We start from the raw sequence: 17,208 nt of genomic DNA, 5'->3' as shown, positions 1-17,208 counted from the left end.
ACCAGTTTTACATAAGTATCTTTGACACTACTGTCCTTCACTCTGATAAAAGGTATCGTCCACCAGACACATAACTCTTGTCCTTTTTAGATGCAAATTCAATTTGGAGATATGAAGCACACAGCCATTTCACGATCTTCGGTATCATAAAAGTAAAAATGCGCCATACACTAGATATTTGCGAAATTCAGCACTTTAGAAAAAACTTCTCCCATTTCGTAATTGCTTTTCTTGAGTAAATCATCCAGGTTGTTTTCTAAGGGTTCAGAATTGAGTTTTTCAATATATTGTTCGCATTTCATCGCTATTCCATATTTTCATTTCGGAAAGAAAACAGGGTTCATTCATAGTTTTGTGGTTTCAGTATGGTTCACATTTTTCGGCATACCAAATCACAGAAATTTTATCTTGTGAGTGAACAGCATCAAAAAATTATCAAAGATCACTTCATAATATTCGCAAAAGTGTAATGAGAAGTTACACGTATTACAACGCACATAACATAATGTTGAACGTCACGCTAGAGATTCTGAACGTGAAGTTCTCAATTGAATTATGGGAAATTATACCGAGTTCAGCAATACTAGAATTCAGAAACCCCTTTGGCGATTTATTTCTTCTGGCAACCCTAAAACACAACAAAATTTTGTGGCATTTTATTTATTTATTTATTTTTCAGTTATCTGTTTATACGTTATTGTATCAATAATAATAAAAGGAGAAAATTCTAAAAATATTTTTAATATTTATTTTAATTTTATTCGTTTATTAATTATCTTTCAGTGATGTTAAATTTTTGTCTAAAGCAAGCCCCACCCTTTCTTTTTCTTTTTTCAAAGATGGCAGACATCAAAGATAAACGTTTCGATTTTGCTTGCAAAGACCTGAAATGAAACATTTTGAACAAACCTTCTGTCTTAACCCGAATATATTGTAAACAAGAAGTTTCTAAGAAAATATTATAAACTGAATAATTATATTAATCTGAATAAAATAATTTAAAATAAATGAAACAAAAATTTAAACTTAAATACTACATGAAATCAAGCAGAATCAATATTATTCTTAATTATAGGGACAACTATACTATAGCTGATAATGATAGAAAATGTCATCTCTGGATTTTACAATTAATATAAGTCAAGACAAATTGGTTTTATGTAATATAATTTTAATTGAGTCAATTCACCTGATGTCATAGTCACATGTGAATATTACAGCACATACCATCTAACATCGAACTGTAAATTTACGTATGCTGAGCTATCTATCTTTTTTTCTTTCTTGTGCAATATATACAGAGAATTGCAAGCTTAAATCGTTGCTTACTTTTTAATTGCAACATATAAGAATCAATTCACAATGTCAAAAATTGGTTATTAAATTTTGTTTAATTTATTTCCCTCTTCACAGTTCCTCTATCTGTACTTCAGTTATAATTGATTAAAATAGAACAAACTGAATGAATTTTTTCTGGTTGCATCGATTTCAAACAATTTTCTTATTTAAAAAATTCAACAAGTATACAGTAAAAGCTTTTAAATTTAAATTTGAACTAAATTTATTTCCGAGAAGGATTTAATTAATGCAAAGTATGGCAAAAAATGTCTAATAGCTATGTAAAAATCCTTTCTAAATTATATATACATTGTAATGGTATGTAAATTTATATATATATAAAAAAAAAACCCGCAATATTTAGTTTTTTTTTTTTTTTTTTTTTCAATTTTGTTAATCTGATAGGTTTTTTTTTTTTATCTGTGTCATTTGTCTTCAATTATAAGAAAATTGCGGGAATTAAGCAATCTGAATTATATTTGGTTTCCTCGAACATTTTGTGAGAATATTTTTTCCCTAAAAAGACTGCATTTGATTTGTCAAATATTCGTTTTATTTTCGTTTAAACAATGAGTATTCAATATAAAATATATAATCAACTCTCATACTTCCAAATTTTGTAAATCTCCATTTAGAAACAATATTTTCAAATTGATTCGAATAATTTTCAGATAAAACGTATAATTAATTGCAGGGTATCGACTATAATCGTGAACTAATGACCAGTTTCTAAATCGTTAGAGATGGCATATGTTGCTAGATAAAAAAAAAAATTATGTTGCTTTAATCAATAAATGGGCTGATGAAAAAAAATACAGAATCTAAATTTTTCTTCTTTTTTTTAATAAAATAATGAATTTAAAAGTTTCATAACTCGCTCATAGTGTTTTTTTAGGGGGGGGGGATTTGCATACAATTGCCACTTCTACCCTCACTGTTCTGCCACGTAAAACTTCTGTCCAACTCTCCAATTTCCTTGGGCAGCTTCGAGACGTAGATTTTCTTTTTCTTGCTACTTGCCCTGTTCTGTATTCTTTCGCTGCATCAAACAATATATAAAATACGCGAAAACGACGAATCGTATTTAATGAAAATAATTTTCTTTGGAAAAATAATATGCCAAATCCCATTCCACATCTGAGGGCAAATGGGACAGTGTTAAATGAATATGTGATAAAATCGTAAACACAGAATCTAATTTTCAATACTTTATTGAACCTAGTATCACTTGCTAATGAATTTCTTGCGTGAGTGCTTGAGAATTTCTATGGACATACTTGGTCCATAAAAAAGTGTTTTTAGATTGTTCTTTTATTTCTTCTTTTAATTGCAAGCTGTGTGATGTAAGATAATTTAAAACGCTTTATAGGACATACTTTTGAAATCTATTAAATATTATACGCAGTTACTTCTTGAGTAACAGGTACTCACTCACAAATTGCATTTCAAAATTTTAATTAGTTTTTTAATTGATGAAAATTTAATCAAAATGTTAACATTTTTCCTTAATATCCTCCGCGAATATTTTCGTACAGAATTTATTTTTACATGATTTAAAAATCAAACAAAAAATCTGGTCCCCATTAGTACCTGCTTAATTTCTATGAATTTTTTTCTTTATTTTTATACTTTTTCAAAATTAAATTTAAGTGCAATTTGAACAATAATTTTCAAACCAACCAGTTTCATTGTTCAGCTAAATTTTCACTCGTGTGCTTTTGCTAATGTTAACGTCTTGATATTTAAAAAATGCCCAATTAGAGCATTAACTCTAAAGCAGAATTTTCCTTTCACTTCCATGACAATATTCGCTTCGCTTTCAATGACAATATTTTAAGACTGACATTCTTTCTCTAAATTTGCTGAAGTGAAAATCGTTTAACACAGAATGTAATGGCTAAAGTGATTCAAACCAGACGAAAACAATACTAATGAATCCAGCGTAAAGCATGATCATGTAACGTTTTCAGAAATGGAAGTCCGAATCTCATTTAATATGCCTCATTTGGTGAGAATTAACAATTAGCTTCTGAAAAATATATTTCAAATTTTATTCATAATTTGTTCTCTGTAAAAAAATTGATTACTAAACTTTACATCTCAGGTATGAAAAATAAATATATATTGTCTAATGACTTCTAAATCAAACAAATAATTATTTCTCTGGTTTAGAGACTGTAATTGTAGTTATTATCCGTAATCTAAACCAACGCCAGTTTTGGCATCAGTGAAGTGGATTATAATAAGAATTAAAAAAAAAAAAAAAATTAATGAAAGTGTACTTGACTCGTGCTGCCATCTGTGATATTTAATCATGTTTAAGAATGTTCCACGATTTTGTATGCATATATAAATAGAGCCGAATAATCAAATAGGCAAAGAAGGTGACTACCTAGTCTCTCTCCCTGCCTACAGATTTCAAGATATTTTCTCTTTCTTTATGATTTTTTTTAGATTAGTCTAATTTGTGAATTTTATTTTGATTTACAAGCGTCATGTGTTCGAGCATTTAAAAAAATTTAAATTTCGGAACATGACTCTCAGGACTTCTCCCTCTTTTTCATGTTTGCTTGCAGATTAATGTGGTCTAATTGTTTATTTTTTATTCATTCATTAATTATTTATTTATTTTTCATGTGGCTTATTGCTGTACAGGTCAAAAGGTCTTGGCATACATTGAAACTAATTTGTTATTGCAAAATGTGGCGCCATCTTTCGACAGTATTTATAACTAAAATTGAAATTTCTGCACGAGATTTTTACAGCTTTCGAATAAACATACCACTGGTTTCAATCTTTTTAAAGATCTATGATATCAAATTCTTTAATTTTAAAATAAAAGAATCCGTTATGAGACATAAAGTTACTAAATTCCTACTATTACATCAAACCTTTGAAAAGTGACAATCCCCATCTTTCTTGAGTCTTACACTAGATTAAGATGGGTTAGTCGGTGGAAGAGCCCTACCTTTAGAAATGGAGAGCTGGATGCTCGAGAAACAGATTCATTCTGTTCTAGTTGACTTTAAAACAGTTGGGTCCAAACATCCTCCCGCTGTTGCGACTTGGAAATTTTGAAAGTGGCATTGCTGATTTAGGTGTCGCTCTCATCATCTGATCACGGTTCAAAATAGAAAGTCTGTCACTAAAAACCAATCATGTAACTTCATAAAAGATGGAGCGAAGTCGTTACTCTAAAAAATTACAGCGGAAGTGTTTTTTTTTTTTTTTCTTTCTTTCTTTCTTCAATTTTCTTGGACACTTAGGCAATACAGGTTTCGTCTTTCAGATTTTTCTCATCATTCCCGTCACTTTAGAATTTCTATTCTTAGAAAAAATTTTAAGATGATCATTTTTTACATAAACTTTATTTATGACATTATTAATAATAGTTCAGAAGTACCGCATATGCTGTTTCCTGCTGTAAGATTCCCCGGTTTTAAGAAGGTGGGAGGAAACTGTATACTAGTAATCTAGATATAGATATAAAAATCGGTTTTCCGGACAGAAAAATCTGACATGTGGAATTTTATTGAAGACTTGGAATTGATTTTTTTTTACGGTTATAATATATATATATATATATATATATATATATATATATATATATATATATTTGAATACTTCGTAAACTAGAGAGTTAAAAAAAAATTGAATCGTATAGTGAATAATTTTCTTGTAATAATAATAATTTCTTGTAGTAATAATTCAGTCGTTCTCCAGTCATTCATTTCCAATAAATGATATTGAATCAGATGCCTTTCTTTGGTGTTTATTAGATACTCGAAATGAAAGATTGTTTTGCAAATCATTTGACTCACATAGCTTCAAAGTGTCGTTATTCTCTGAAAATGTGATGCATACATTATTTATTTACATACGTTTGAATTATTTATGAAATGCAAAATAATTATACGATTCAGGAAAAAAAAGGCTAAAAAAAGGTATTAAATTCCCATTAATTAAATAAAAAAGAAAGAAAAAATATGGCATCGTAAACTGCAATAAGTTTGCCATGTGTGGCAACTTTTACAGTTTGTGAAAATCTAATTAAACTTTTAACCTTTCACGCAGTTTCAATTAAACCATATGCTAGGCGCAGTATAACCTATTTTTTGCTCTTGAGCGACTACACCTTAACCAATCAACTTGTATAAGCACTCCAGGCATATGCTAGGAATTCAGAAATTACATCCCCCCCCCCGATATATTACTATAAAATTTAGATTTTTTTTTTTTTTCTTTTTCCCCCTCGAAATTTTAGAGAATTCATTTGTACATAACACCTGCTGTTGAAGCTATTTCAAAGACAAAGAAACAAATATGTTATTCATTATATGTGCGAAGCAATGACTTCTCCTTGTATACTATATTCAAAAGAATGAAATATTTTGCTGGTGAGGTTGTTAGAGAATAATCTACCTGGAATGTGCTGCACACAAATAAACATCTGAAAAAAATAGCTATTTTTAAAAACTAATCATAAAATCGATTATGTGAATTTAATCCTTGTTCTTTATGAACTCAAATGACTGAGTCGCCAGAAACAGCGCAAAATTTATGACGTAAGCAAATAACCCCTTTAGATGCCTCAATCAGAAGGAAACTAAAAATTCGGGTAAAAAATCGTATAAAATTTTAAAAACTATAACAAATTTAATTTATTATGGCTGACATCTGAGGAAAGCCCAACTTTTTAGATAAAGAAGAAAATACAAGGTATATTGGGGAAGGTTATTTTGGTTTTCAGATGAGGAAAAAAACTACAGCGCAATATTAACAAGTCAAATTAAAAAAGAGTAAGTTCCTAAAAAATGTATACATAGATTAATTTTTCTTTAAAACAGAAAAATAATGATAAATATTCAAAATTTATTTAGAGACTTTTGATTGATAAATGCTTGCTTACGGAGAACAGAATAATCAAAACCTACAAAAAACATGACTGTAATTTTTTTTTAAATTTGTTTAATGAAGCACACCATTAAAAGAATTATTTTATATCTGTTTAAGTGGAACTTGAAATGAAAGGTTTCTTTGTCCAGTAATCTATAAAGGCACTCTTAAAGTTGAAAAAATATTCAAAAAAATTAAATTGTCTTATAACGAATCAAAAGAACGCCTGTTCATTCTGTATTAATTGTCCCTATTTACACAGTTTTAAATGCTAAATGAATGCGATATAATTCATTCAATTTTAAAGATACGTATACAGCTTCTTATAATGATTTAGTTTTAGCAAAAAAGAAAGATTTTTCTAGTTGACCGATTTTTTTTTTCATTGGGGGATTATATAAATATTTAAATTGCGGTCGCGTAATAAGTATAACTTTTTGTAGATATAGCAATAGAGCTATTTCGCTAATATTAACTAATTTCCTACTTGATTTTAAAAACATTTGCAATTTCCAGAGCCTTGTTATTCTCAATAGATGAAAGGATAAAGTGCGTTTCAATGTTAGTGCGTATCAATACTAAGAAGAAATGAACAAACAATGGATTAGTTTCTTTTTTATCTTAATCATAAATATTTTCTTCATTTGTATACATAAACTCGATCCGGAAAAGGTTATGATAATAAAGATCAAGCTATAAATTTGTTTATGGGGTTTTAGAACTCCTAAGACTCATGCTGAATCAATTAATAAATATTATTACAAATGACTTTCCTTCTTTTTTCAATTCCTACTATTAGCTCACACTCTCTATATATATATATATCTTGTTCAAATTTTCAGTCGTTAATAAAATACTTTTTATTCATCCACTCAAGTTCAAATACATTTTTTTAAATTTGTAGTGGATGACACTTGATGTTAATACAGTTTTTTTTCCAATATTTATTAATTAATTAAATTTGTCCAGTACTTTCTATTTAGTCGCCAAAGTCGCCATGTCGCCAAGTTCTATTTTGCCACTTAATATTGCTATTCTGTCATATGTATATAAATATTTATATTAATTCTAATTATTTAATAAAAAGTAACTAAAATAAAAAAAAATTTGATTTAAGTAGGAATTGACTAAAATTTTTTTTTATATATATTACTTGTTACTACTTAAATACATTTATTTCGTTTCATTATTGTTAAATTTATTTAAATGCTCTAATTTCCTTAAAATATTTAAAAATTTTGAGAGGTAGAAATGATCTGATAAATGTTTTTTTAGTTTCTTTAGTAGAATTATATCAATCTGACTGAAATAATTGCAAATACATCTACTTTGAATATTTTTTCCTAATATTCTTTTTATTATATATCGTGTTGTTTGCAGATCTATTACAATTCTTGTTTCCGTAAATAGTTTCTGCTGATAATTGTTACTTTAAATTCTTATGTTTTTAAACTTTTTAATGAATTTATGTTTTCTTTCAATTCGAATTAACTTCTGGAATATGTAGTTCTTCATTATTTCTTTTTAAATATAAAGGCTGCAATTATTTTTAATAAAATTCTCCTCACATTCGAGTCTCATCTGTCGAATCTATCCCATTCAAGTTTTTGCTCACTTTCATACAAGTGTTTCATTTTGAATTTCTGCTGCAAATATAACTGTTACAACTCTATAGAACTCGGAATTCTTTCTCCTCATTTATAACGAAAAAATTTCGTTTAATTAGAGGTTATTGGTGGACTTCAGTTTTAAGTGCCAAATTTTTCGAAAAAATTCACCAAAACTCCTGGAGATTCTTCGATTCCGGTGTTTGGTATTGAAAGCTCGTAAAATCGTTTCAATGATTAGTGAAAATATGCTCATGAATTTTATTTTTTTAATTGTCCTTATAAGTAATATTTTGTGGTACCATTTGTTCAATTTTTTAACTTTAATTCAAACTATCAGCAATTAAATCTATCCAGTTAAAAATAGTTTTTAAATCTAAAGCAATGTCTTCAAGATGTAGTGTAATTCGTTTTAAGTAGTCAATATATATGAAAAGGAATTTTCGAACTGAGGTGAACTATATGTATTCAAAAGTTGTTCGATTTATTTTTTTAGTATATAGTTTATTTATTTCTCAAAATATTGTTGTTCCAAGGTGTTTAAGTTTAGCTTCAAAAAGTACAGTTAGAGAGTTTCGTTTCTAATAAAATTATAAGAAATTTTTTGGTTATAGAAAGAGTATACACGTAGTATTTACATGATCAATTATGCTAAATAAATAATAGAAAAATTGCTATTGAGAAAGAAAAATTGTATAGTAATTAAATTAATTAATATAAAGAAAAATTGCTCTTGAGAAAATTTAGAGCATTTAAAATCATCATATTTCAAATTATTTAAACAAATCATTGACTTGCAAGAATCCTATCAGTTATTTCTAAAAAGAGCCGGAACAAATTACATGCTTAGATTAACACCTAAAAGGATCACTCTTCCAGAAGACGAATAATGATACTTATAACAAGTATGTATAGTAGACATATTTTTTAAAAAACTAAAGCATCTAAGTCGGATTTGAGACATTTGAATGTCTTCTGTTTTATAAATTTCATACTACTCTGGAAGATTATTTTATTTCACAACGTAGAGATTCTATAAAGCTTTAATGCAATTTTAATTAGCTCTCAGCTTTTGATATTAGATATTAACAATTAAATTAATTTATACATTAGATAATGACAGGAATTTTCATCATAAATTAACACAAAAACATTTATGATAATCTCAAGTTTGATTTCTCTTTCCATTTACATAATTTTGAAAGACCAAAAATCAAGAAAATTTTTACTTTCTTATAAGATTTTTACTTTTTAATTGCATTTCAGTGACTTTTTTTTACCAAAATACTCTGACATACTTTCTCCCAGAAATTTAAAGATCAACCTTGCAGAGAATGGAAAGGAATCTGTTTTGTATTATTCAGTGTATTTAAAGACCTAATCGAAGAAATATGCAATCGATTAAAGTAAAAATTCTTATGTTTCTGTTCACAGTTTTTGCTCATACTATCACAATTAATCTCAACTGTGACATTTTAACTTAACTTTGAAAATTTTTATTTCGTCGGACCAGTTATTTTTTTTAATGGAAACTTATTTTGTTATTGGTTCGAAGGATGAACGTTGTTAATTTACCGATAAGATCTCGACTAGTTAATTAATGTTAGACAGATTCTAAATTTAGAAAATAAAGTCGATCCATTTTCAGTATGATTTTAAATGTAAAAATGAATTTTATTTAGAAATGTTTTAAACTATTCTCAAGGTCAAAAGTTATATGTACTTATAGAAACCACCGATTCAAATCGTAGATGTTTTTGATTTGATTATGTGATGATGAATTTTGAATTGTGATCTTTACTTTGGTTCTTCTAATATATAAAATCAAAATATCAATTTATTTTTGAATTTTTACATCTGGTTTGTATAGCTTTCGACAAGAGTTAAGAGAGAGACAAATTATCTTTTTTTTAAGTCGGTTTCTTTTTCTTTGTAACAAAGTCAGATTTGCATCGTAATAATAACGTTGATTTATGTCAGGAAAATGTTACAAGTCAGGTTTTGAAGGTAAACTAAATCTCATCTTTCCTGCTTAGAAGTATTACGTAGTTTACTTACAAAAATTTCCTGATATTCAGAAATTTAATTAAAACTTCTTCAGGTGTTTCATTTTTTGAATAATAAGAAAATTATCATTTTAAAGCTAAACCTACATGTTTGAATACTTTTCTGAAAGGCTTTTTTAAAAAGTTATATTCGGAACGACTCTTGAAAATATTAGAAGTTATTCTGACATAGCATAAATTATTATATTAATATGATGCACATTTTACTGTCAAGACAACAATTATTTGTAGTTAAATGAAGCTTATCCTCCTTTCATTTATTTACTTTATAATATTATATATATTTAATCACATGCATAGTGTAATTCACAAATTCACTTTTATCCGTGAAGGAAAGCAAAAGAAAAATATTGTTCCATCGCAGTGTGCTTAGGAAATCCAATTTAATATCCCGGAATATGGTTTCTTAAAACCTTATATTATATTTAAAAATACCTGTCTATTTCATCTATGAACGAAAATTCTTTTCACAAAATCAAATAAATAAATACACCGGTATAAGTTATAAGCGAATTAATAGCAATAAAATATGTTATTTACAAAAGTTTAATAAAATAATCTAAATATGACAGTGCTTTTTTTAATGCTTTTGCTTGCTTATATATGTAGAAAAAGTTGGATGAACCTTTACTGGATTAAACCTTTGCACTCAGAAAAGTAATTCGATGCATAATTATTCACCTAATCCAAGGACTTCATTATTCCTCCTAAAAATAAATATATATACGTGTTTTGAGTTGAATTTCTCCTAAAAGTTAATCTGCATCTTCTTACCACCTTATAGGTATTTTTAACAATCAAAGTAAAAAAATAAATAAATAAAACGTCAAACGATGCACCGTCTTGAATAGTGCTTGAGAAGAGCCTTTCAAGAGGTGCAAAGGATTATTACTATAAAGAATTTATTGGATTATAAACATAAAATCAATAACGAAGAAGTCTGAAATGTTTATAAACATAAAATCAATAACGAAGAAGTCTGAAATGTTTATGTTGTCATAGATTATAAGACGGATTGCTCATAGAATCGTAGATTCTGATATTCATTTAAAAGTCGCGATGGAAAATATTTTCAGCTATTGGGCATGCACTGTTATTGATGGTCGATATTATGTGCATTTATCATAAATTTAAATATGTGCTATAAAATTATATCAAAACATAATTCTCACCAACATTTTACTCACCTTCATGCATCTTCTAACATTTGATAGTGCTATTTTAGCTCATTTATTAGAGAGAAAATGTATTATTTATTTTTATAATGTTTTTTTTTTCATTATTAAAACTTAAGAGACATTTAAAATCACTCTCATACGGGAATCTCATTTATGTACAATCTGAAATTATTTAAACGAATTTGAAAATTTCTAAAATAAATTACTTACTTTTTTTCTTGTACTGTGAGTAATAGTAATCAGCAAAAATAAAACGCCCATTTTCTAGGATTAATGATACTTTTGAATGCCCGAATCTCTAATAGCAATATGGAAGCTGGGAAGCACTCAAAGTAGATACTATTATGATTTCTCGTGGGTGGATCCCTTAAGAGAAGATCCCTATCATCGGCAATTATCACCATCATTATATCGTCAGGAGAAACTAGACTTTCTTATTTATACATCTAATTAACATCCTCAAACCTGGAGGCGGACCACCTCCAAAATTATAGTAAATTATCTCATTCAATGTAATTTAACTTGTTGGTAATGTTTTAAATGAAATAATACTATAATGAAGAATAAAGATTCCCTGCATCTAAGTCAAAGATCGCTTTCCTTTTAACCTTTCAAGCGAAATTTTTAATCTCTATTTAGACGCAAAGTTTGCGTATGGATCGAAATACTTTTGAAGCAAAATGCAGTTATTTATATGCAAAGTCATGATATTATAATGCAATTAAGTGTTAGAAAAGTAATGGATAAATATATTAGCCCTCTGAAATTGCTGAAAGCAGCAGAAAATATGCTAACTTACAGAAATCACGGAAAACGCAAATAGAATATTAATTCAATTAATAATATTAATTAATATTACTCATTTTGACTCAGATCAAACTCTTAAACATAGTTCTTTTTATTTGATTTTATCCTGTTTTCATTTATTACTTAAAGTAATAATGTAACTTCAGTTCATTAAAGTGCTTACGGGTTGTGTTGCGTTTATTCGTAACCTTTCGCTAAAGATCATTGAAAAACATTTATTATATGAGACTTTCAGAATATTGAAGTGATTATCACAGCAATATCAATCTTCAAAACATTTCATTTTATTGTAATACAAATTTATATGTACAATAAACAGAGATACAACTTCACAAGAGATCATTAAAATATATACATTATTTAAGGAGTATTATAGTTGCAAATTCTTCTATTTCTTACATTATGCAAAACAGAGTTTTTTAAATCATTTCTTGAAGATGTCAATACACATTAACGAGTACATACATACATAAAATTCCTTTATTTGACATTTTAAACATACATTTAGTACATTTATGAGTATAACGTCTCTTGAAGACTTAAGGGAGAATGTTTCTAATACACAAGTCATCAAATGAAGTTACTTACATTCTATTCCCAATTCATTCCAAATTTTTTGAGATCACTTGTTTTTACAGTTTAAATGAGGAAAACAAAACTTTTTAAAGAGCAACTCCATTGTTCTACGTTTCTATGAGAATGTTAAGCATTAAAATTAGCCACTCACAAACCAGTAATTAGAATAACCTGTTGATATGAATATGATAATATGACCAAAAATATCAATAAGAAACGGCTTTAATAGTATTTTATTCAGTTTCTTTTAAAAATTGTTTATAACTTGATATAAATCAGTGTCTGGATTCTTTTGACAGTTGAAAATCAAGTAATGAATTTACATCTGGAAGAATTATGTTAGGATAATTTTTAGATAATTTAATAAAATTTCCCTTGATTTTGCAACTAATTTTCAAGATTCTAGAAGATTGTTTAATATTTTTAAAACAAATAATGGGCACAATTTAGAAAATTTTACACAAATAATTGGCGATTTTAAAAAAAAAATAAAACAGAGAAAGTTAAAATATCAGTATTGTAATATCCATTTATTTCCACATTAGTTTAATTAGATTAAATGTTCAATTTTGAAGTTAGGTGAGGACAATTTTGAGATAGATTGCTCAATTTTTATTCTTGATCATGTACCAAAAACGATATTTAAGCCGGTATTGCATAACTGTGTAGCAACAATTTTTTGTCAATATTTTTTCATTGAGAAATTTGCTTTTTTTATTATTATTTCTATAATTACATATTTTATGCATCGTTTTTCAAGAACAAATTCTGTGCATATTTTTTATATATTTTTAACAGGAATTATACTAATTTTTTTTTATTTTTTATTTTAAGCAGTTTCAAATTCAGTGTCATTTTGAGAGATACAAATTTATATAGACCTTAAAGAATTCACTTCAGAAAAAACTTATAAATCATCTAAAATTATCTTAAATTTTTTATTTTACCTTAGAGTCATATTTGAAACTGCCGTCACCTAAAAGAATAACGGTTTTACATCTTAAAACAAAATAATAATAATGTAAGTGGTGCGATTCATTATCATTTCTAGAATTTCTTTCAGAAATATTTATTTTTAATAAATAGTAATACATCATCATCAGTTCGTTTAAGTGACAGCATATTAAATTAATTCACTTAAATTAATGATAATGAAGTAGTAACCATTGATTCAAATTGTGAACACTATTTCTAAAATGTAAATGGTTTCAATTTCATCTCAAGATTACCTTTAGCATTTTTGCCTTAGTGAAAATGCATTTCCCGAAAACATGACAAATAATATTGTTGAAGACAAACAACATTTTTTTGGAATGAAAACATAAAATACGTAACATTTAAAACACTTTTCTGAAAGCTTCCGATAGTTTTGATTTTTCCCCTTGTTTATAAATTTAACCTTTCAAAACTTTTTCGGCGATGGAAGGTTAATAAACGCTTTCAGAATGTTCAGCTTGGTATTTTGGAAATATTTTATCAGATTTTAGGATTTTTCTAAAATTGAATTTAAACACATCATAACGAAATTTAAAACTTTTCACGTCAAATTTTTCTTTCATCTATTATCATTAATAATATTTCACTGATACTAAAATTTTGTTTCTAAAACATATGCGCTTTGTTGCAATCCAAAGGCTGGCTACATTATGTAAAAATTCCATTTTTGATTCGTTTTTTTTTGTGAAATATCCATAATATCAGTCATTTAATAATTCAGTATAAAGAAGCATATACTTGAAACATTTTTATCTATTTTACAAATTCTCTAAAGTAACAGCGAATCATTAGCGGTGTAATCTCACGCATACTTCCATTCTGACAATATACAATACGCACTTACATCAGCATACCAACTCGACGAATTATTATATTATCACAAAATTTTCAGCAAAGTTTTTTCGATTATTTTATAGAAGTTTCCATAGAGTAAAATCAAATTTACAAATAGATGCTGACGATTTACAATTTCAGTCAACTGCTCGGTATTATTTTGTTACGAGCAGTTTATATACCATGCTTACGAATAGTTTTTGTCGCAATTAGTGAAAAAAAATTGCTTGAGTGACGGCTGGTAATCTCTCTAGCACATATTCTGATCAACAAAAAGAAATTTGAAAGTTTCACTGTAATTCTGACTGAAGAATCCTCAATCTGTGCATGATTAAGAATCGAATTGTTCTCTTAATCTATTCATGGTTGAGGAGAGTATTAGTCACTTCTGAGATGGAGAGTAAGGGATTACCGATGAGCCTCTGTGAGACAGGTCGCCCAACTTCGTTCTTCACTAGGGCTATCTGCAAAATAATAAAAGATTATTTAAAAAAATAAACAACGCAAGGAAAGTTATTTTAAACCATAAGTTGATTTTTTTAAAAAAATATTTAGATTTTGAGAAGGGTGAGAAGACATGCTCCAAAGTTACTTTTACTCCATGTTTAGTCAGTTAATGTAACATCATCCTCGAGTGGTAAATTTCTCTCTTGCGTCATTTAATTGTATGCTTTCCCAGTGAATTCTAAAATTATGTTGACAAAATGTATTTAACGTGAGGATATGTATTTAACGTCGCATGTGGAACCAACGGGAGCGATCTCTCTAAAAATTTCTCATATACTCTCTGATAAAGATGGTATCTCTCTTACCCCTGCAGAAAATTGTGAAGCTTGAGCAAAGCCGAGAACGCCGTGAGTCCCGAACATGAGATTTTTGTATTTCGCAATATTGTAAAGAAAACTGAATATGCATTTTGGACATATTTTATATCGATCGACACCGACTGAAACCCAAATTTCACACATTACAATTACAATTTTAATTACAAAATCATATAAGAAATTTTATTTATTTAAGTCGTTATGTTTTTGAGGTTTCCCGAGTGCATGCATGCGAAAATACAAACGATCAACCCCTTGTCAGATTGGCTTAAAATGTGATAAAAATCTACACTATTAGATACTAAATCTATGTACCAAATTTTATTCACCTAGCTTTTTACATTTCATAGTTATCGTATTTACCTGAATTCGTACAGCTAAGAAGATAGACTTTCGGTAAAGAGATTTCGATCAAATTTTGAAAGAAATATATAAATTTGGATATAAAGACCACATACCAAATTTCATCTGTCTAGCTCTAAGAGTTTTTGTGTTATCGGGCTTACAGATAGACATAATTCTAAAAATCCAAAACATTTTTTAGACTCAAGGCATTCTAAAATGCGGACATTTGTCAAAATCGTGAGTTCGAATTAACACTTACAATATACGCTTGATACGTATACCTTCATATACTGGAAAATAAGAGCATATATATTTGGGAACTTTTATTTTTTTAACAACTAAAAACACATTTAATCTTCTTTTACAGCTGAAGAATATTTTTTAAATTATTCCAAATTCACTAAGCTATAGAATTCACTAAGCTATCTATACAGTTTAAAAGTGCTTCACTGGTTTCAGCTAATTAAGTGAAGAATATAGTAACATTGAATGACAATAGGTGTCAGAATAGAAGCAGATATCATTTGATGAACTAAAAAAATTGTGAGCCACCATCAAAGTGCTCAATATTTGTTGTGAAACTGACTTCTTGATGCTAGATTGTTTTCAGCTATTTTATTTGAATTAAATCTTTGTAGCAAATTGCATCTCAAAGAAATATTGTGACGAGCTCTTTTGATTCATTAATTTCTAATGCATAATTTCGAAATGGAAGGTATCTGAATATCATAACATATTGAAATAAAAATAAAACATACTGCCAGTGTTTCGTTTAAAGAATGTGCAAGCGATTAAAACTTGTTAGGGATTTCGTATATTGTGATCAGAAGAATATATCTTTAATCTCGGTTTTATTAGGGTTTCAGGAACTTTTATAATAAAAAAAAAATCAGAATTCTTCCTTTTAGAGAACCAAAGTTCTTCCTGCTACAATAATTTCATCCAAGTAATTTAATTCATTAGTTATAATTTCTTATCTATAAGCTATGATAACTGATCACTGATGTGTAACATCTTGTGCCATCAGATTGCATGCAATTGCGTTATACTTCATTTACGGTTAAACATTTTGAAGCAACTGATATATTACGGAAGTATACTTAAATGTTAAAAAAATTATTCTTTGCAGCATAGTTCAGAAAGAAAAAACAGGCTTTGATATAACATATCTGGGAATGAAAGGGTACTAATCTTTAAATATTGCATAGGAATTTGAGGAAGACAAACTTAACGTATTGTAAAAAAAAAAGCAAAGTTAATGCGTAATTACGTTAAAACTTCAAAAAGCAAAACTTATAAAATCTCGCAGAACTTTTAAGTAGACGAATCAATTCAATAAGTATAATGACTACTACTAGTTTATTTCGTTAAAATACTCTTTTTTTTTTCATTTTTTAATGAACTTCGCTTATGACTATCGTGCAAAATCCATTCTTCATTATCCATAATGATTTTGTGCAAAAAATTCTTTTTTCTTTTGTATCGAGAAAGAAAATTCATTTAGATCTCACCTCTTCTATTTTTGTTTTCTTCCGTCGATTTACAAAGAATCCATTGTAAATCCTTCTGTATCGTAGCCATTATATGAACTCGAAGTTATATTACTTGGCGAATAACTTTTAACTATTCTGCTCAAGCTCTTGAGTTTGACATGGATTTTCATCCATCGAAGCTTGAAGACCTTCGTCTTCAAATTTATTTTAATGCACCTGGACGTAGATCGTCCTCAAGATCAAAATTT

At 27.7% G+C, this 17,208-nt stretch overlaps 1 protein-coding gene across 3 annotated transcripts in view; it reads right to left on the bottom strand.

Moving 5' to 3' along the window:
- Positions 1 to 12,230: 12,230 nt before the first annotated feature.
- Positions 12,231 to 17,208, bottom strand: part of LOC129960058 (uncharacterized) — a 135,998-nt gene continuing 131,020 nt past the window's right edge. For all 3 annotated transcript variants that reach the window (XM_056073110.1, XM_056073109.1, XM_056073112.1), the window contains one exon: positions 12,231 to 14,762. In XM_056073110.1, the coding sequence (XP_055929085.1) occupies positions 14,707 to 14,762 (56 nt within the window). In that variant the 3' untranslated portion in view covers positions 12,231 to 14,706. The remainder of the gene's footprint in view (positions 14,763 to 17,208) is intronic.

The sequence above is a fragment of the Argiope bruennichi genome, chromosome X2, assembly GCF_947563725.1.
Source record: "Argiope bruennichi chromosome X2, qqArgBrue1.1, whole genome shotgun sequence".
Classification (NCBI taxonomy): domain Eukaryota; kingdom Metazoa; phylum Arthropoda; class Arachnida; order Araneae; family Araneidae; genus Argiope; species Argiope bruennichi.
The sequence above is the reverse complement of the archived record's forward strand: the minus strand, read 5'-3'. Positions and strand labels throughout refer to the sequence as shown.